We start from the raw sequence: 20,952 nt of genomic DNA, 5'->3' as shown, positions 1-20,952 counted from the left end.
TCCTCACTGAACTTCTGGAGAGAGTTTTCTGCACTGAAAGTAAAGGGGCTGAATAATTTTGCACGCCCAATTTTTCCAGTTTTTGATTTGTTAAAAAAGTTTGAAATATCCAATAAATGTCGTTCCACTTCATGATTGTGTCCCACTTGTTGTTGATTCTTCACAAAAATAAAATATAAAAATACAGTTTTATATCTTTATGTTTGATGCCTGAAATGTGGCAAAAGGTTGCAAAGTTCAAGGGGACCGAATACTTTCGCAAGGCACTGTAGATAGATGAGAGCACCCCTCCGGCTAGGATGGAGTCACTCCTCAGCAGGCCAGGCTTGGTCCTGTTTGTGGGTGAGTCCCAGAAAGAGGGCCAATTACAAATTCTATCTTTTGGGAGGGGCAGAAAACAGTTTTCAAACAGCAATTGAGTTGTGAGACTCTGCTGTAGAGCTCATCACTCCCCCTAACTGGGAGGGGGCCAGAGACAATTATTATATGCCGACACATTTTTCTAGATAATTTACTCGCTCCAAATAAGTGCACTAATTCTTTTGACTCATCACATGCTCTCCTGCTACTGTTTATCGATCTTGTTGCCTTTGTCACTTTGCCCATATGTACATAAACTCAGCAAAAAAATAAATGTCCTCTCACTGTCTGCTGCATTTTATTTTTAGCAAACTTAACATGTGTAAATATTTGTATGAACATAACAAGATTCAACAACTGAGACATAAACTGAACAAGTTCCACAGACATGTGACTAACAAAAATGGAATACGTGTCCCTGAACAAAGGGGGGGTCAAAATCAAAAGTAACAGTCGGTATCTGGTGTGGCCACCAGCTGCATTAAATACTGCAGTGCATCTCCTCCTCATGGACTGCACCACATTTGCCAGTTCTTGCTGTGAGATGTTACCCCACTCTTCCCCCAAGGCACTTGCAAGTTCCCAGACATTTCTGGGGGGAATGGCCCTAGCCCCCACCCTCCGATCCAACAGGTCCCAGACGTGCTCAATGGGATTGCGATCCGAGCTCTTTGCTGGCCACGGCAGAACACTGACATTCCTGTCTTGCAGGAAATCACACACAGAACGAGCAGTATGGCTGGTGGCATTGTCATGCTGGAGGGTCATGTCAGAATGAGCCTGCAGGAAAGGTACCACATAAGGGAGGAGGATGTCTTCCCTGTAACGCACAGCGTTGAGATTGCCTTCAATGACAACAAGCTCAGTCCGATGATGCTGTGACACACCTCCCATACCATGACAGACCCTCCACCTCCAGAGTACAGGGTTTGGTGTAACACTCATTCCTTTGACAATAAACGCAAATCCGACCATCACCCCTGGTGAGACAAAACCGCGACTTGCCAGTGAAGAGCACTTTTTGCCAGTCCTGTCTGGTCCAGTGACGGTGGGTTTGTGCCAGGTAGGACGATCAACGTTATTGCCGGTTTTGTCTGGTGAGGACCTGCCTACAACAGGCCTACAAGCCCTCAGTCCAGCCTCTCTCAGCCTATTGTTGACAGTCTGCGCACTGATTGTGTTCCTGGTGTAACTCGGGCAGTTGAAACCATCCTGTACCTGTCCCCCAGGTGTGATGTTCGGATGTATTGATCCTGTGCAGGTGTTGTTACACGTGGTCTGCCACTGCGAGGATGATCAGCTGTCCGTCCTGTCTCCCTGTATCGCCGTCTTAGGCGTCTCACAGTATGGACATTGCAATGTATTTCCCTGGCCACATCTGCTATCCTCATGCCTACTTGCAGCATGCCTAAGGCACGTTCACGCAGATGAGCAGGGACCCTGGGCATCTTTCTTTTGGTGTTTTTCGGTGTCAGAAGAAAGGCCTCTTTAGTGTCCTAAGTTTTCATAACTATGACCTTAATTGCCTACTGTCTGTAAGCTGTTGGTGTCTTAACGACCTTTCCACATGTGCGTGTTCATTAATTGTTTATGATTAGTTTAACAAGCATGGGAAACCGTGTTTATACCCTTTACAATGAAGATCTGCGTAGTTATTTGTATTTTTACGAATTATCTTTGAAAGACAGGGTCCTGAAAAAGGGACGTTTCTTTTTTTTTGCTGAGTTTATTTACCTCAGTTACGGTACTTTGTTCCCTCTAAGCCCGCACGAAGCTCCCAAGTGGTTTCTTGCATCAAACAACAGTTTCAGTCACCTTATCTGAAGGACAAGTGGATAAACATGTTAATGTCAAGCCCTGTCTCATAGAATGTAGGCCTACATTGAACACCACACATTTGCTGTTACTGTAGCCTGAATGACAGAACAGCTATTTCCATGTTAAATGTTGTGGGATGCATTTTTTTGATGGTGGGCCACTCTGGTAACCTTCATTTAACTAGGAAAAGGAAAGAGTGGCTCCTACTGGTCTTCTGACACCACTTCCAGCAGCATCTGGTTTCCCATCCAAGGGCCGACCAGGACCACCCTGCTTAGCTTTAGAGGCAAGCCAGTAGAGGGATGCAGGGTGGGGTTCTGCCGGGTGCCATCAAATCTTTTAACATCTGTCTTAACTGTCTGTGTAATATATTAGCTATGTATGCTACTTTGAAGGCAGGACGTGTAACCTGTCATCCTTCTCCAGGTGTTTGAGGTGAATGCGTCGTCCCAGCGGAGCGGCCGTCAGATCCTGTCCCAGCTGAGGGAGGCCACCCAGTCCCACCAGGTGGACATCCAGGGGTCAACGCCCATAAGCCATGCTATTTCAGTAGCTCCACCGCCAGGCCTGGATCCTCACCACGTAAGTTTAGAAGAAGTTTGCCTCTCTTCTTGCAGCCCAGTGTTTCTTTGAACAAAATCATCTCTTAGGACTGTTTTGATAGTTTGACACTGATAAAAATCTATAAGAGATAAACGGGTAACAAACCTGAGCACCATCTCCCATTGGCCTAAATCTATGTTATGCCAGTTTCATGTTACACTTACATGTTAGTCATTTAGCGGACGCTCTTATCCAGAGCGACTTGCAGGAGCAATTTGAGTTAAATACCTTGCTCAAGGACTCATGGACAGGTTGTTCACCTAGTCGGCTTGGGATTCAAACCAGCGACCTTTCGGTTACTGGCCCAACCGTCTTAACCGCTATGCTACCTGCCGCAAGTTTCTTGAGTAATGTGAAAAGTAGGATTTCTAAAGATCCAGGTTGACAGGTGAAGATTCTGCTGTCCATCTCCCAGGGAAAGTGTACTCTCCTCGAAGGGTGGTGTCCTCCCCCAGGAAGTCCCCCCGTGGAGCCACGAGGGGAGGCCTGGCCCCCACCTCCCTGGCCAACTTCTTCAAAATGGGCCGACCTGGTCCCACCAACAAGGAACCTGCCAGTGCCAGCCAAGACCAGAAGCAACCAACCGGTTAGAATGAATTCCTTGTTCCTCCCTAGCTTGAGGTTTCTGTCAGTCAGGTGTTAAACAGTCTAGGTCCTAAATTAAACACAGCGGGAAGCTTTATTCCCTTCAGTTACTATTTTGGATAAACCCTAGTCTAGTCTGCATACACACGTCAGAACTAAATATCAGTGTTATTCTCTACCAGCTGTTCCCAAGAAGACCAGTAAAGCCAAGGAGAGTTCCAGTAAGACTGAAGAGCCACAGAACAGACCAGCAGCAGCAGCCATCACCAAGGACTCCTCCAGTGAAGAGCAGAGCAAGAAGACGGCCACGTCACTCATTCTCTTTGAGGAGGTGGATGTCGTCTTTGATGACGACTCTGGGTTCCTGGCTGCCATCAAAACGTTCATGACCACCACCAAGAGACCGGTGATCCTCACCACCAGTGGTGAGTGGGGGAGCAATCCACATTTCATGGTTGGAAGACTAAGTTGTGGTCCATGGTTGTAGGTTTGTACACTGTGTCAAATGAATAGCACAGACCCGAAGGTGACATGCACTGTGAGTTGAACCTGTTTCTCTCTTCTAGATCCCACCTTCAGTACCATGTTTGATGGCAACTTTGAGGAGATACATTTCAAAACCCCCTCAGTGGTAAGAGAACCAATAAACTACAACCCTTTTTTTTTTGCTGGGTGTTTTGTTGTTGTCATGTACTCAACAGAGTAACGTTGAAGGTATTTTTTAAGCATACTTTCTAGTTGCACGGGAAGAATGTTCATTTTATAATAGGAAACTTGTATTGTCATTTGCGTATGTTAGTGTGTAACTCCTTCATACAGGTGCATGAGTGTGTGTGGTTGTAACACCTCTCTTTCTCCTATACAGGTGAAGGTGGGGAGCTACCTGCAGCTGCTGTGCCTGGCTGAGAACATGCGTACGGACGCCCGCGACGTCTCCTCTCTGCTCCACCTGAACGGTTGTGACATCCGCCAGAGCCTTCTGCACCTGCAGTTCTGGAGCCGTTCCACAGGGGGGCGGAAGCTATCCCGTCCCCTCCCAGACTCATCCCTCACAGGTGAGGACAGAGTAATGTTCACTAAATAACTGTATAAACAACGTTGCCAATTAATACTGATGGTGATAAATTTTGTTTTTATGTTGCATATTCAGTGACACAACTCCAGTCAAAGACAGAGGAAACTGCAGGTGGCTCTGTGGTGAGTGAGGGGGTGACTCCAGCAGGACCCCTGCCCCCCTGTGACACCGGCTGCACAGAGAGCATGCTGGGACTGCTGAACATGGAGCCAGAGAGGGAAATGCAGGATCTGTTCAAGGTTGGTTGTCAAAAGTCCATCTCTTTCCTCGTTGTTGTCTTAAGAGGACACTCGAGATCATTTTTGACCGGTCTCTTGTGGTATGATCTCACATAATTACAATCCCTATGTCAAACCACCTTCTCAGTCACTTTATTATCTGTAAGTTAGTGTGGAAGTATTGAAGGTTAACCACAATCTATTGTCTCCTCAGAGCCAGTCCACAGTGGAGCCAGGTTGCTGGGAGCTGCTGACCACCAGCAAGAGGAGAGGAATGGACCTGCTCTACTCCAACATGGAGGCCCTGCTTCCCCTACCCACCACACACCTCACTGTCACAACCCACAGGCGGACACAGGAAGAGTCCAGCGCTGATCCACAGGAAGTAGCCACTAGTATGAATAGTATAAAGCCAGAGATTGATCCACCACTACCACCTCAGACTGAGGTTGATCCACTGCCCCACCCCAGGCTCCAGCAGGTGGCAGAGGGGTCAGAGACAGACGGGAGCCCGGTGAAGGTGTCCTCTAGAATGAAGAAGAAGAAGCAGCTGGGTACCCGAGAGGACCTGGACCCCTTTCACTCAGACTCTGATTCCGACGACGCCTTCCTCTCCCTCCACACTAAACCACCTGCCAACCCCCCTCAGACACAGACGGAAGGGGAGGACAGTCAGGACGATTCTACCAGCAACAAGGTTGAACTAGAATCTGTGAAGGCCAGAGAGGAAGAGGTAAAGGAGAAGGCCCCTCCCCCTGTGAGGATTAGGGTGCCGCTCACCCCGGAGCAGAGGATGAAGAGTGAGCCTGTGTCCCACTGCCTGGGCTCCCTGGCAGAGTTCCTCGACCACATGTCCCTCCTGGACTCCTCCCTTTGCCACCACACCTCACCTGTAGGTGGTGCCAGAAACACACACAGGACATTCGGCCTGAGAGCCGAGACTAAAGACGGGATGAATGACGAGCCCAGGGAGGAGTGCCATGGAGGGAGCTGGGTAGAGGAGGAGAGAGCGGGGGAGATCCAGGCTGCTGTGGAGGCTCTGAGCTTCCAGAGGTGCAGGGCTGGGGTGGAGGAGGCGTGGGGTACAGCTCAGGGTCTAGAGGGGGAACTGGGGAACGAGGCTGTGAACGAGCTCACACTCCCTGTGGCCCCGCACAGACAGGGCTTCAGACTCACCCAGGACAGCCCCTGTGAACCAAAGTGAGTCGTCTTGTCTGTTTGTCCTTCACTGTATGGCTTATAGTGATCAGTTGACAGGATATTGCTTACTGAATTTATAATTTATATGTAAAATATTGTATTCATGTATTAATTCATTATTTGATCAGTGAGTATAATTCTAGTATTCAACATCTCAAAGAAGAGTTTAATTTGGTAGATATTAGATAATAAATTTAACACATTTATGTATTACGCCCCTTTTACATCAAAGTCGTCACAAAGTGCATTTTAAGGAATCTAACCTATCCTGTTTGCTGCTGTTGTTCCTCCAGAGTTCTCCAGAAGAGGAGGGATGTGATGGACATTCTACCCAGCCGAGTGGCAGGGACGCTGGGTAACAGACCTGCTGCAGCCCTGGACTTCCTTCCCTTCCTACGGACCATCTGCCGATCAGAGACGCTCAAGGAGCAGTTCAAGGTTAAACGCAGGTGAGAGGTCAGGGGTTATAGGTGCGGAGGTCAGGGGTAAGGTTAAATGGAGGTGAGAGGTTAAAGGTTATGGATGTGGAAATCAGGATCAGAGTTAAACAGGGTTTTAGGGGGACACCCAGCTTTGAACCACCTCAAATCTGTCTCATTCTGTATAGATTGATATCATAAGACCAAGCTGCTCCATTCAGTATATATTGATATCTAGAGACCAAGCTGCTCTCCATTCTGTATAGATTGATATCTAGAGACCAAGCTGCTCTCCATTCAGTATAGATTGATATCTAGAGACCAAGCTGCTCTCCATTCAGTATAGATTGATATCTAGAGACCAAGCTGCTCTCCATTCAATATAGATTGATAATTACATACTTTTTAGTTTTTGTCTGTGTACAAGACAGCCTAACCAATACTATTAAATCATTGATATTTATACAATGCCTTTGGGAAGGTATTCAGACTCCTGGACTTTTCCCACATTTTGTTAGGTTACAGCCTTATTCTAAAATGTATGAAAAAATATTTTCCCCTCATTAATCTACACACAATACCCCATAATGATCAAGCTAAAAAAATTATTTTTTTTTTTTTACAAATGTATACAAATAAATACACCTTTACATAAGTATTCAGACCCTTCACTCAGTACCTTGTTCAATAACCTTATGGCAGCAATTACAGCCTCAAGTCTTCTTGGGTATGACACTACATGCTTGGCACACCTGTGTTTGGGGAGTTTCTCCCATTTCTTCTCTGCAGATCCTCTCAAGCTTTGTCAGGTTGGATGGGGAGTGTTCCTGCACAGCTATTTTCAGGTCTCTCCAGAGATGTTCGATCAGGTTCAAGTCTGGGCTCTGGCTGGGCGACTCGAGAAGATTCAAAGACTTGTCCTGAAGCCACTCTTGCATTGTCTTGGCTTTGTGCTTAGGGTTGTTGTCCTGTTGAAAGGTGAACCTTCGCCACAGTCTGAGGTCATGAGCGCTCTGGAGCAGGTTTGCATCAAGGATCTCTCTGGTTTTTGCTCCGTTCATCTTTGCCTTGATCCTGACTAGTCTCCCAGTCCCTGCCGGTGAAAAACATCTCCACAGCATGATGCTGCTGCCACCATGCTTCACCGTAGGGATGGTGCCAGGTTTCCTCCAGACGTGACACTTGGCATTCAGGCCAAAGAGTTCAATCTTGGTTTCATCAGACCAGAGAATCTTGTCTCATGATCTGAGAGTCTATTAGGAGCTTTTGGCAAACTCATAGCAGGCCGTCATGTGCCTATTACTGAGGAGTGGCTTCAGTCTGGCCACTACCATAAAGGCCTAATTGGTGGACTGCTGCAGAGATGGTAGACTAGTGGTTAGAGTGTGGTGCCAGTAACCGAAAGGTTTAATCAATTTTAGAATAAGGCTGTAACGTAACAAAATGTTGAAAAAGTCTAGGGGTTGGCACTATTAAATTACACCCCCTTTTGCCCTCAGAACAGCCTCAATTCATTGTGTCAAGTTGATGTCCATTGGGTGGTGGACCATTCTTAATACACACTGGAAACTGTTGAGTGTGAAAAACCCAGCAGAGTTGCAGTTCTTGACACAAACCGATGTACATGGCACCTACTACCATACCCTGTTCAAAGGCACTTACATTTGTCTTGCCCATTCACCCTCTGAATGGCATGTTACACAATCCATGTCTCGGGTTAAAAATACTATTTTTAACCCCCCCCCCCCCATTCATTTACACTGATTTGAAGTGGATTTAACAGGTGACATAAATAATGGATCATAGCTTTCACCTGGATTCACCTATTCTGTCATGGAAAGAGCAGGTGTTCCTAATGTTTTGTACACTGTTTTGTTATTATTCAGGCATAATGTAAGGGTGTATCATTTTGATAGGGCTGGACATGGTATTTGAGTTAAGCCTTCAAACAGTTATGTCATGCTCTCACTCTGTTAATATAATGGAATAGGGAAGCTGTCAGTTTTAATAATTCAAATCAAATGGGTCCTTACATGTGTCCTATTTCACACATGTACAAGCACATGTGTGAATTGGATATTTGTTTTTTTGCTTATCACACCCCTGAGGGTGGGGTTGGAGCCAGGGATCAGCCATTATTGACGGTGATGCATGTTTCCATCCTCACTTCTGTTTCATACCCTAGGCTGTGGGTCTGGGGTATGTTTCAGAATGACAGTAGTTATTTAAATCTAGTTGTTAGTTAATTCCATAGAAACCCACAGGTCAGTGAGGTCACTTATCTTCATGCTCACTCAAAGAATTGGAAGCTTTCCCATTAGATTTAGATTCCTGAGAACAACTCCAGCTGCTGTCGCACACTTCAAAATCATTTATCCAGATACCTTGACAAAATACTGTAATCATTTAGTTTGAGATGGATGATTGATGGACAGATGTAGTCTCAACAAGAAAGGTTGTGTGCTTTGGGTTTGCTATTGTACCCGGTGGCACCGTTTACGTGTAGTTTAAGCTGAGGGTGGAAATGGGTAGAAGGATATCTGTTTGGGGCTCCCGAGTGGCGCAGTGGTCTAAGGCACTGCATCTCAGTGAAAGAGGTGTCATTCTAATCCCTGGATCAAACCCAGGCCGTATCACATCTGGCCGTGATTGGGAGTCCCATAGGGCGGCGCACAATTGGCCCAGCATCGTCCTGGGTAGGCCGTCATTGTAAATAAGAATTTATTCTTAATGGACTTGTCTAGTTAAATAAAAATGTAATTTAAGTAAAATGTTAGTCTATGGATAGGATGTGGTGGGTTAGTGCATTTCTAATCACCCAGAATGGCTTTCTCTGTAGCTCGTGACGATAAAAGTCTGTGGTGAGAGATTGCTTATAGGTTAAATATACAGTTTAAGTCGGAAGTTTACATACTTAGGTTGGAGTCAATAAAACTTGTTTTTAAACCACTCCACAAATTTCTTGTTAACAAACTATAGTTTTGGCCAGTCGGTTAGGACATCTACTTTGTGCATGACAAGTAATTTTTCCATGAATTGTTTACAGACAGATTATTTCACTTTTATAATTCACTGTATCACAATTCCAGTGGGTCAGAAGTTTACATACACTCAGTTGACTGCCTTTTAAACAGCTTGGAAAATTCCAGGAATTCCAGCTTCTGATTGGCTAATTGACGTCATTTGAGTCAATTTGAGGTTTTCCTGTGGATGTATATCAAGGCCTACCTTCAAACTCAGTACCTCTTTGCTTGACATCATGGGAAAATCAAAAGAAATCAGCCACGACCCCAGAAAAAAAATTGGAGACCTCCAAGTCTGGTTCATCCTTGGGAGCAATTTCCAAACTCCTGGAGGTACCACATTCATCTGTACAAACAATAGTACGCAAGTATAAACACCATGGGTCCACGCAGCCATCATACCGCTCAGGAAGGAGACGTGTTCTGTCTCCTAGAGATGAACGTACGTTGGTGCAAAAAGTGCAAATCAATCCCAGAACAACAGCAAAGTACCTTGTGAAGATGCTGGAGGAAACCGGTACAAAAGTATCCACAGTAAAACGAGTCCTATATCAACATAACCTGAAAGGCCGCTCAGCAACTGCACATGGGGACAAAGATGGTACTTTTTGGAGAAATGTCCTCTGGTCTGATGAAACAAAAATAGAACTCTTTGACCATAATGACCATTTAAGTTTGGGGGAAAAGGGGGGAGGCTTGCAAGCCAAAGAGCACCATCCCAACCGTGAAGCATTGTGAGGGTGCTTTGATGCAGGAGGGACTGGTGTACTTCACAAAATAGATGGCATCATGAGAAGGAAAATTTATGTGGATATATTGAAGCAACATCTCAAGACATCAGTCAGGAAGTTAAAGCTTGGTCGCAAATGGGTCTTCCAAATGGATAATGACCCCAAGCATACTTCCGAAGTTGTGGCAAAATGGCTTAAGGACAACAAAGTAAAGGTATTGGAGTGGCCATCACAAAGCCCTGACCTCAATCCCATAGAAAATGTGTGTGCAGAACTGAAAAAGTGTGTGCGAGCAAGGAGGCCTTACAGACCTGACTCAGTTACACCAGCTCTGTCAGGAAGAATGGGCCAAAATTCACCCAACTTATTGTGGGAAGCTTGTGGAAGGCTACCTGAAACGTTTGACCCAAGTTAAACAATTTAAAGGCAATGCTACCAAATACTAATTGAGTATGTAAACTTCTGACCCAATGGGAATGTAATGAAAGAAATAAAAGCTGAAATAGAATGATTTATCTTCTATTATTCTGACATTTCATATTCTTAAAATAAAGTGGTGATCCTAACTGACCTACGACAGGGAATTTTTACTAGGATTAAATGTCAGGAATTGTGAACTGAGTTTAAATGTATTTGGCTAAAGTGTATGTAAACGTCTGACTTCAACTGTATACGTATTTACATCACTTTTTAGTCATTTAGCAGATGCTCTTATCCAGATGGACTTACAGTTGGTAATGTATTCTAGTAACCCTGTGTGCTGCACTAAAGGCCATTTAGGAACATGCTACAGTATGCCTGTCACTTATCTAAACAATTTGACTAAAGTTTGAAAATGTCTTTCTCCCCCACATTAGGTTCCTCCACTACCTGGATGCCATTCACCTGGGCCTTCCCAAGGACACTCTGCAATACCTAGCAAAGGACTTCCCTTGAACTAGAGAGAAGTGCACTGGTGTTTCTCAAATAGGGGGTTTAAGGACATTCAGGTCACCCATTTTGAGGCTTGATGACAGTATGAAAGCAATCATTAGCTGGGTTAATGTGATCCTAACTTGAGTCATATTCATTAGGTACCAAATGGAAGAAATCTGACACAAGGAGGGAGGGACTGACTACCTAAGCTTGTTGAATTAGAAGGCTAGTTTTCGTTCTTATCCCATTGCAAAACGTTTTGCTACGGTGTACCCTAATGAATACGACCCCTCAATTGCTACTAAAAGTCAATGACCAGAAATCTGCGGATCAATTTCCTCTTGGGACCTGGAGTGAGGTTCATCATAGATCCCTTTAAAGAGTGCTGAAACACTATTCACCTCTTCAATATGCATTTGTACTGTAATATAAAAATGGGAGTGTGTAAATGTGTATCAGTAAAAAAAAATTATAGTTGTGGCTTTTACGAAGATGTGCCTGTTTTTGTATTCTGCTGTGCATTTGGCAAAGTGTTTCATGAACTAATAAATTCAAATGTTATATTCTGAGAGATAATTTGTAAGATTTGAATAACATACTTGTAGAAATTGTCAGTTTAAAAGGCTGTGTTTTTGTTGTCAAACTACACAATATTAACACAATCATGTTCAAGCACTTCATATCACTTTTTTACTGTTCATATAATATAAACCCCACACACTTTTCTAGTCCAGTGTGTTATTCTCTCGTGAATTACAATGGCTTCATTATCTAATTGCAGGGAAGGATCAGTGATGTGTATATGTAAATCATTGGGTAGGATGTCTTTTTAAACTAACCAAGTCGGGTTAGATTGAGCACAACACAATCTAATGTAACAGAAGTGATTATGAAATGTTTTTGTATTGTTTACATCTTTTGGTAAATTAATGTAATAAAAAAGGACACGTGTAACAAGACGCAGCGTATCAAACAAAACCACACGCGTCATGTTTTCATTTCTGTAGTGGGAGGTTACAAAATAAAAATCACAAGCATTTTACGTTCGTCGTGGTCCTACGTCACACGTTCCAGTTTACGTCCAAACTCACAGAAACGTCAACATTTGTATTTCGTTACGTAAATGGCTAATTACACCACTCATATTTAACCAAAATATTTCCTACATTCGATACAGATTTATATTCGCAAAATAATGGCAAACAAGGACAGAAACAAAACGATTTTGCTGGAATTGGGGAAACTGCCAGAAAACAACCAATGCGCAGACTGTAGCGCGCCGGGTGAGTGACAATGTAGTTCCATTTAAATCCTAGTCAATTCAAGAGTTAGGGATGAAGTTGCCAATGAGTGTACTATTTCTTCACATGAAATAATTCAGCCCATGTTCTGACTTGTATGTGTGTGGTGTGTTAAATAGTCATGTATAGGGTAAATGCTTGTGTGTGTCATGTAGACATGCTTTCTCACTACTCAACAATAACTTCTACCTACAAGGCTTGCCCGCTCATTAGGCGACCGCCAATGGCGGAAGATTGAAGAGGGTGTCTTTTTCTGAGCTAAACTGACCAAGACGCACCTCCAACCTCACGTAATTCTAGCCCCAAAACAATGTAAATTTCTCTCAACCAGTGTCATATGGGCTTTTTAGGTGAGCGCCGATGCCGCCCTGTGATAAGCAGTGCCCACTTTGTTTTAGGCAGGGACTCAAAAATATTTAGCTTGTCTATTCCCAGCGCGCCTTTCTGGGGTGCTGTTGGAGAGACGCATCGCTGCCATACTCCACCAACTTTCCGTCAAAAAAAATTCACATAAATCATGTAGCAGATATCGTAGCGTATATGGTATGTGACCTTTTCTGTAGCCCACAGGCTGGAGATAAAAGCTATGACAATGTAGTGAGACATCATGCAGGTTTCTCCGATCAAATAGCCTAACTAAATGACGCCCAATCAAATAAAAAAATGTGCTGACATGTTAACCATCAACGTATTAGGTGCGTTCGTAAATTCACTCTGGCGATCTACTCCCATTTCAGAGCACTCTCGTCTGTGTGTCAGAGCACAGAGTAACATGCATTTTCCAACGCGCAACAGACGTTGAATATGACAGGTGTCCGTAAACGTCGGCAAAAACAAGTTATTAAATTGTTGCCAGCAGCACAGTTAGTCGCCAACGCTCTAGATAACATGAAAACAGCCTTACAATTGCCAGAATGAGGTGTCTGACAATGCTTTGAATTTACGAACGCCCAGAGTGCACTCTGGCACTCCAAAGTTAATTTATGAACACACCGTTGTAATATGCTTACACATTCGAGCGTCTCTCAGCCTATGTTATGCAAATTAGTTGCTGTATGTGACGATGACGCTGGGGCATGCTGAGGGAGAGAGTTTCGAGAGGCGCTTGTGTGTTTTCAGTTAGTGCTTGGGTGCACTGTGTTCATCCAAATTACAACTTGATCATTTTATGGGAAATAATCGTACTCGAATGTTTGTGAGTCAACAAACTACATGTGAGTTTCGGTGGCCTTACAGGCTCATTACAATATCCTAAAACAGGACCGTCAAAGTAAACTAGGAAATATGGAATGGATAATCAGGCTACAACTGCTGTCCAGGACTTTCACCATAGGAGCTAAATTGTCATGATCTGTGGTTTCAAGTTTGTTTTTGATGAGCTGATCATAGTGAAAAATAAAATACTTCTGTATTTCCTGCTGTGTAAACCAGTGGAGGCTGCTGAGGGGAGGACGACTCACAATAATGGCTGGAATGGAGCAAATGGAATGGCATCAAACACATGGAAACCGTGTGTTTGTTGTATTTGATACCATTCTACCTATTTCGCTCCAACCGTTACCACAAACCCATCCTCCCAAATTAACGTGCCACCAACCTCTTGTGGTGTAAACACATTGCAAATAGGCTCAGGATAACTCCTGATAAAGTTAGGTAGCTGATATTTAGAGCTTAAATAGCCAAATTGATTAGTCACAGGAATCAGGACTAATAAAACAAATGCAACAGCCTGTTTTACAAATGGTGGGCCTAACACATGGATGGGCATTCATAAAATTACGTTGCAGGTGGACAGGGTAGGCAACACCCCAGTAAGCACGGACCAGCAGTTGTTTTTTGGTGCAGTCCAGTCCGGCCTTGATTTCCACGGACGTTGGTTTTTGATCTGGCCTGGATAAGCGTTGATTTGGCCCAAACATAGACATCTATAAATGATGTTGACAAAGTGGCAGGGTAGCCTAGTGCTTAGAGCGTTGGACTAGTAACTGAAAGTTTGCAAGTTCAAATCCCCGAGCTGACAAGGTACAAATCTGTCGTTCTGCCCCTTTTCAACTTTAATTCCGAACGGAAAATGAACCTGATTTCAAATGTCTGGAAAATACGTGTTTTCAACTTCTGGGAAAATATATATTTTTAACATTAATTCAGAACCAAAATGGAACCTGATTTCAATGTCCGGACAATACGTCTTTTCATCTTTCATTCAGAACCTAACTTCAACATCTGGAAAATACGACTTTTCAACATCAGTTTGCTTACTGGTACTATTTTTAGTTTTACAGGGGCAGCGATATTTCTGTCTTGCCTCGGTGACAGAATAGCCAGGACTGGCCGGAGCACCATTTTACTATTTTGAAAGATATCTGTGATTTTCAGTGCTGAGTGACACCACACAGAGATGGTCATTCATTCTTTGATCTCTGTTTTTCCATGAGTTTTGAGTGATCTTGAGTCTTGTCTCTTTCTGGTGATGCTCCCGTCCTCTGCATACACTGTATAGATCCTGACTGGGCGTCCTATAAGCTGGGTGTATTTGTGTGTCTGAACTGCTCTGGAGTGCACCGCAACCTGTCCAACATCAGCCGCGTTAAATCCATACAGCTCGACTTCTGGGATGACGAGCTGGTCAAGGTACTGAATGGATCTCTTACAGCAGTGGTCAACACCAACCCTGGTTCTGGAGATCTTACAGGGTGTTCAGGTGTCTCGTTCCAGCCCAACACTAACCAGATCAATCCATCAACAAATGATCATTAACTTTGTGCTGGGGTGGAATAAAAGTCTTCACAACCAGTATCTCTTCAAGACCAGGTTTTGTGACCACTACATGTCAATTTCACTCCTGGTTCTCATCTTGGAGCACCACTTTGGGTACTGGTTTGGTTTGCAATCTTAATCAATACAATGTATTTATGTCCTCTGTCAATTTCCTTCTTTTGGGGTGTTTGTTTGGGTACAAAGTTCATGAAAACCAATGGAAATGCCACAGGCAGAGCCATCTATGAGAAAGCAGTCCCAGCATTCTACTACCGGCCCCAGCAAGAAGACTGTGCGTAAGTATTGCCATCCCAGGACATTTCACTACTTCACTGACAAGTGCTCTTGGCACTGGGCACTCGTTTTTGTACAAACGAATGGCAGCATTTAGGGAAGTTGAAGGATGCTGACTTTGCGTATCAATGTAGGAAGGGGAAGGAAAGGATTGTATTGTTAAAAAAAAAAAAAGAAGTGGAACTTCTGACAATGGAATTATAAATCATTTAACTAGCCAGTCAATTGTTGTCTCTCCCTCCCAATGAAAAATTATTTGTCTTTTGAAGGTTTAAGAAAAACAAATGCAATGGACAATACTCAGGGTTTCTATTCACCCTGTCTAAAACAATGCAGGAGAAACTGTGGACTCAAGGATCCGATAAGCCTGAGAAACTGTAGAACATTTCATCCTTTTTACCAACAGCGTCTTAAGGGAGCAGTGGATAAGAGCAAAATATGAGAGGATGGAATTTACCGGCGAGACAAAGTATCCCCCACTGGCCTACACAACAGGTGAACTGGCTTTACTGCTTGTCTGTGGACGTTCAAATCACATGTTATAACACAGAGAACCTCTGCCATTTCTTCTATATTTCTGTATTATTTTAATTGTGGTCTTCTGTAGTTCAGTTGGTAGAGCATGGCTCTTGAAACGCCAGGATAGTAGGTTTGATTCCCAGGGCCACCTATACATGACAAATGTATGCACGCATGATTGTAGGTCGGTTTGGATAATAGCGTTTGCTAAATGACATACATTGAAATACTGTCCACAGTGAGGCATTTTGCAGGGTCAATGTAGTTTGTTCATCGTACACTGACAAGAAAAACCTATTCTTGTCACACTGACACTTCTGTGGACCTACAGCAGAGCATCGTTCACTTGAGTGAAAACCACACACAGAGACATGAGAGGCATACCCACATGTATTGATGAGTTACGGAGACGTAACAGAGTACACTTCTTTGGGTCCATTCCAGGTTTCTATGAAGGGATGCTGTGGAAGAAGGGGAAGGAGAAGGGACAGTTTCAGAGAAGGAAGTTTGTTCTGTCTGAGAAGGAATTCACCCTGTCTTACTTCAACAAGGAGGATGTAAGTGTGAGGTCATTGACATGCTGGGTAGCTTTGCTGCACGGCCAAATTTCTAAACTGTTAATGGTCACATACTTTGAACGTGTGACTACTGAAAGGTGAAAAGAGTTCAGTGCCTGTCATGGTAATTTCCTGTATTACTAAACATTGAGAGAGCAAACCACACACAAGTCAGAGTAAGTTATAAAGTCCATATTTAATTATATATGAGCTTCACCATAGCCCTGTGACTCTCAGATCAATTCAGTGTCTATAAATGAATTCTCTGAGAGTGCTTACAAAACAGTTCTTAGTATCATTTATAGCCAAGACACACATGACGAATAACAGATCTTAGGATCATTACACAAATTACCCTTTACTTGAAAGAGGAGTATCCCATAGCTAGACAGCATTAGCTATAAATTATTGTTCAGTTTGGTCTCCTAAATGAAGTTCTTATCTCGTTCTTGGTACCACTTAGGACCAAAACATTACCTCATCCAATGGCATTTATCAATTGTCAATTCTAGATACTCCCATCTCAAATACACCCCCTCCTGGACATGTGTTTACTGAAAGGTGAAAAGAGTTCAGTGCCATAGCTCTGCTAATATTTACAGGGGTTCACTTGTGAATCATCTTAACATAATTTGACTATGACATATGTTCAGTTTTCTCTCAAGTCAGGCTTACAAATAGTTAAGCCACATTGTTGAATTTTCACTGGGCTTGCATTGTACACATCATCACTCTGCGCCCTCAGCCGTCCAAAGGGCCCAAAGCGCTCATCTCCATCAAAGACGTGAATGTGACCTTTCAACCTGAGAAAATTGGTCACGCCCATGGTCTGCAGATTACCTACCAGAAAGACAGCCACACCAGAAGTATTTTTGTCTACCACGAAAGTGGAGAGGTGGGCATTTCTCTCTGTATTTCGCTCTTTATTATAGAAGAGTAGCTTTTGTATAGCCTGGTGATCAAAGATCTGTCACTGTGTGTTTTATACAACTCCTTTGCCATATGTTTGTTATGAAAGTGAAAAGTACAGAGGAGTTGGATAAATCACAAACTGATCTCCTGGTACTACCAGTTGAGATAAGAGAAAGACGTTTGCCGTCACATGGCCTCATCCAAAACACGAGGAAGTGGATAAGTGAGCAAGAATCCATGCTAAAATATTTACAACTTTGCAAAACAAGCTTTTGTTAGTATTTTTGTCTGAGATCTTTGTTGATCTGCTTGTATTCACAGTTGGTTGGAGATAGGAGGATGCCATAAAAACTGTAGCAGATTATGCTGTATATCAGTGTGTAAAGCTTACTAGTCTTCCCTGCTTAGGAGATTGTCAACTGGTTCAATGCCATTCGAGCTGCTCGCTTTGCCTACCTGAAAACAGCATACCCCACAGGAAGTGATAAAGAAGTAAGTGTTTGTTAGACTCTATTTCAGTAAAGTTCTCTCTGGTATTTGCCCTTCTTTTCAACCATGTTTGTACCGGCACAGTATCTCTATTTCCGTCAAATCAGAGGCTACCAATGTCTCCCCCACATGAATTTGGTATTTTTATTGTCCCCTGTAGACCATTCACTTTAGGGTGTAAACATACTATAAATTCCATTATTATACTTATGATCAAATGTATATTATATTCTACTGAGCCATTTACTTTATGTTGTTATTCTTATTTCTTATTGTTGTTGCATTGTCGAGAAAGAACTTGGAAGTAAGCATTTCATTGGGCGGTCTATACCACGTGTATCCTGTACATGTGACTAATAAAACGTGAAACTATAGGGTGTTGTTATGCCGTGTGAAGACAGACTTCAATGAATCAATGCATTAAAGGAAGTTCAACACGTTTCAACTTTGAGAGGGTGTCACAAGATAGTATTTCCAGTAACTATTGGCTTGGTTTTATGTTGCAGAATACCAGTACATTTAGATGTAAATATTTCCTAAAGAACAGACAGTGGTTTCTAGTGCCTAATGACATATTCAGCAACCATAGCAATCAATAACTACTGTTGCAATTAGCAATAAATTAACTGATGCTTATAATGCTTCTTCTGTATTCCTCTTCATTATGTGTATTCTGACAGTTGAGGACTAGAATTACCAGAAACTACCTCAAAGAAGGGTACATGGAGAAGACAGGTCCTATGGTAGGTAGTTACTTTGTGATTATCATACTCAATAATGACATTGGATAGAAGAAACGTAAAGTGACCTGGTTGTTACAATGTAATCACATTATGAACACAGTGACAATAAAGTGTATTTGTTGGGAAGCAAAAGGAGATGTTCAAAAAGAGATGGTTCATCTTGGACTCCCAAGACAGGAAGCTCCTTTACTTCAAAAGCCAGCTGGTAAGAAAGGATCCACCTCCTCATCATCTCAAAAGGTGTGTGTGTGTGTGTGTGTGTGTGTGTGTGTGTGTATATTCGCTGTGTACCTGTGTGTATCACTCAAATCCTAATCTCTACACTATCAACATGTTGTGTGTGTCTGTTTACTACAGGATGCTGAGGAGCTGGGAGTTGTGTTCATCGGCACAGAGACCAATGGTTACTCAGTGAGTGAGTGCATTCCCAAAAGGACCAGAGGCAACCGGTGGAGGTGTGGAGTCACAGTGGACACGCCGGACCGCCAGTTTGTCTTCATGTGTGAGCAGGAGAGGGAACAGAGAGAGTGGGTGGAGGCCCTCAGAGAGGTCATCTCTAAACCCATGCAGCCCCAGGACTACACCAGTAAGAGTCATGTCACCAGTATTCACACCACAGGAGACTCCTGAGGGGAGGACGGCTCATAATAATGGGCAGAACGGAGCGGATGGAATGGCATCAAACACATGGAAACCATGGAAACCACGTGTTTAATGTATTTGATACCATGCCACTGATTCCGCTCCAGTCTATTCCACAAGCCTGTCCTCCCAAATGAAGGTGCCACCAACCCCCTGACACACACACACATACACACTATGCATGTACTGTACATAGTATATATTCATACACCATATGGTGAATAACCTAATATACGCTTTTCTGGCTTGTCTTGTTTCAGCTGAAGCCAACATCCGAGGGAAGAGTTGACTTTCGAGAGAGAGCTGAGGGAAGAGTTGACTTTTGAGAGAGAGCTGAGGGAAGAGTTGACTTTTGAGAGAGAGCTGAGGGAAGAGTTGACTTTCGAGAGAGAGCTGACTTTCGAGACAGAGATTCCACCAACATTGGCTGCAAAACCCACTCTGAAGACTCATCTACACTGAACAAAAATATAAACACAACATGCAACAATTTCAAAGATTTTACTGAGTTACAGTTTAAATAAGGAAATCAGTCTGTTGAAATAAATTAATTCAGACCTAATCTATGGATTTCACAACTGGGAATACAAATATGCATCTATTGGTCACAGATACAGAAAACCAGTTAGCATCTGGTGTGACCACCATTTGCCTCATGCAGCACGACACATCCTCTTCGCAAGTTGATCAGGCTGTTGATTGTGGCATGTGGAATGTTGTCCCACTGCTTTTCAATAGTTGCTGGATACTGGCGGGAACTGGAACACGCTGTCGATCCAGAGCAATCCCAAACATGCTCAATTAGTGACATGGTTGGTGAGTATGCAGGCCATGGAAGAACTGGGATTTTTTTTATTCCAGGAATTGTGTACAGATCCTTGCGACATGAGGCCGTCCATTATCATGCTGAAACTTAAGGTGATGGCGGCTGATGAATGGCACGACAATGGGCACGACAGGATCTCGTCACGGAGTCTCTATGGAGTCAAATTGCCATCGATAAAATGCAATTGTGTTAATTTTCCGTAGCTTTATTCCTTCCCAAATCATAACCCCACCGCCACGATGGGGCACTATTCACAACGTTGAGCTTGCCTGAGACCGTTTCTGGCAAGTTTGTGCCGAAATTCTTCAGTTTTGCAAACCCACAGTTTCATCAGCTATCCGGGTGGATAGTCTCAGATGATCTCGCAGATGAAGTAGCCGGATGTGGTGGTCCTAAAATTTTGGAGAAATACATTTTTTTTGTGCATATGGAACATTTCTGGGATCTTTTATTTCAGCTCATGAAACATGGGACCAACACTTTACATGTTGTGTTTCTATTTTTGTTCAGTATATAAGAAACTTCCAGTATCACTGCATTGAATGTATCCCCCTTAGTGACAGCAGGCCTCTAAATATATTACTTCTTTGAGGACAATGTCTAGGACTGTGGGTTGTTTATTTACAATGCAGATACATGGTTCTACTGGAATTATTGAAAAATGAATTGGGGCAGTACTGTCTCACCACAAATTATGGACAAATACTAGATGCCTTGCTCGGCATGGAAGGTAAAAATTGTTATTCTCAAACCTTACATATTAAAATGGCAGAGTTGTGTGTCCCGTGTGCACTTGTTTTAAGTGTGAAACAATGGTCAATTCTGTTGCTATGAGAAAGTAAACGTGTGTGAGTGTGCGTACATATTATAAAATGAATATCAACTGGAATAATATCTAATACCAACTGTGATTACCAATAAAAACTGTGATAATATAACAACTATGTATTAGAAGGGTATGTTTT

General features: G+C 43.2%; 2 protein-coding genes across 4 annotated transcripts; both read left to right on the top strand.

The window, feature by feature from the left end:
- The first annotated feature begins 299 nt into the window (after positions 1 to 299).
- Positions 300 to 11,922, top strand: LOC135553837 (ATPase family AAA domain-containing protein 5-like). Its single transcript, XM_064985768.1, has 10 exons — positions 300 to 342; positions 2,632 to 2,760; positions 3,197 to 3,367; positions 3,549 to 3,791; positions 3,933 to 3,997; positions 4,232 to 4,421; positions 4,517 to 4,680; positions 4,874 to 5,859; positions 6,153 to 6,308; positions 10,890 to 11,922. Exons 1-10 carry the CDS (start codon positions 300 to 302, stop codon positions 10,966 to 10,968), a joined length of 2,226 nt encoding a protein of 741 aa, XP_064841840.1. The 3' UTR covers positions 10,969 to 11,922.
- A 93-nt stretch (positions 11,923 to 12,015) lies between these two features.
- On the top strand, positions 12,016 to 20,928 carry LOC135554540 (arf-GAP with dual PH domain-containing protein 2-like). 3 transcript variants are annotated; one of them, XM_064986888.1, is made up of 11 exons: positions 12,016 to 12,230; positions 14,749 to 14,879; positions 15,210 to 15,301; positions 15,706 to 15,794; positions 16,263 to 16,375; positions 17,121 to 17,270; positions 17,696 to 17,779; positions 18,457 to 18,519; positions 18,647 to 18,724; positions 18,877 to 19,105; positions 19,422 to 20,928. In XM_064986888.1, the coding sequence occupies exons 1-11, from the start codon at positions 12,143 to 12,145 to the stop codon at positions 19,448 to 19,450; spliced, it is 1,146 nt and encodes a 381-aa protein (XP_064842960.1). In that variant the 5' UTR covers positions 12,016 to 12,142; the 3' UTR covers positions 19,451 to 20,928. The 3 variants fall into 3 exon arrangements, with proteins under 3 accessions (XP_064842960.1, XP_064842959.1, XP_064842962.1); XM_064986887.1 differs by having other exon boundaries at positions 18,877 to 20,928; XM_064986890.1 differs by lacking the exon at positions 17,121 to 17,270 and having other exon boundaries at positions 18,877 to 20,928.
- Positions 20,929 to 20,952: the final 24 nt, after the last annotated feature.

This window comes from Oncorhynchus masou, chromosome 14, assembly GCF_036934945.1.
Source record: "Oncorhynchus masou masou isolate Uvic2021 chromosome 14, UVic_Omas_1.1, whole genome shotgun sequence".
Lineage (NCBI taxonomy): Eukaryota > Metazoa > Chordata > Actinopteri > Salmoniformes > Salmonidae > Oncorhynchus > Oncorhynchus masou.
The sequence above is the reverse complement of the archived record's forward strand: the minus strand, read 5'-3'. Positions and strand labels throughout refer to the sequence as shown.

Coding starts and splice junctions, on each gene's coding strand:
- LOC135553837 (XM_064985768.1), top strand. CDS start 300: ATGGAGTCACTCCTCAGCAGGCCAGGCTTGGTCCTGTTTGTGG. Junction 343..2,631: donor AGGCTTGGTCCTGTTTGTGG/GTGAGTCCCAGA, acceptor GCGTCGTCCCAG/CGGAGCGGCCGTCAGATCCT. Junction 2,761..3,196: donor CAGGCCTGGATCCTCACCAC/GTAAGTTTAGAA, acceptor TCCATCTCCCAG/GGAAAGTGTACTCTCCTCGA.
- LOC135554540 (XM_064986887.1), top strand. CDS start 12,143: ATGGCAAACAAGGACAGAAACAAAACGATTTTGCTGGAATTGGGGAAA. Junction 14,880..15,209: donor GGGATGACGAGCTGGTCAAG/GTACTGAATGGA, acceptor TTGGGTACAAAG/TTCATGAAAACCAATGGAAA. Junction 15,795..16,262: donor CCCACTGGCCTACACAACAG/GTGAACTGGCTT, acceptor GGTCCATTCCAG/GTTTCTATGAAGGGATGCTG.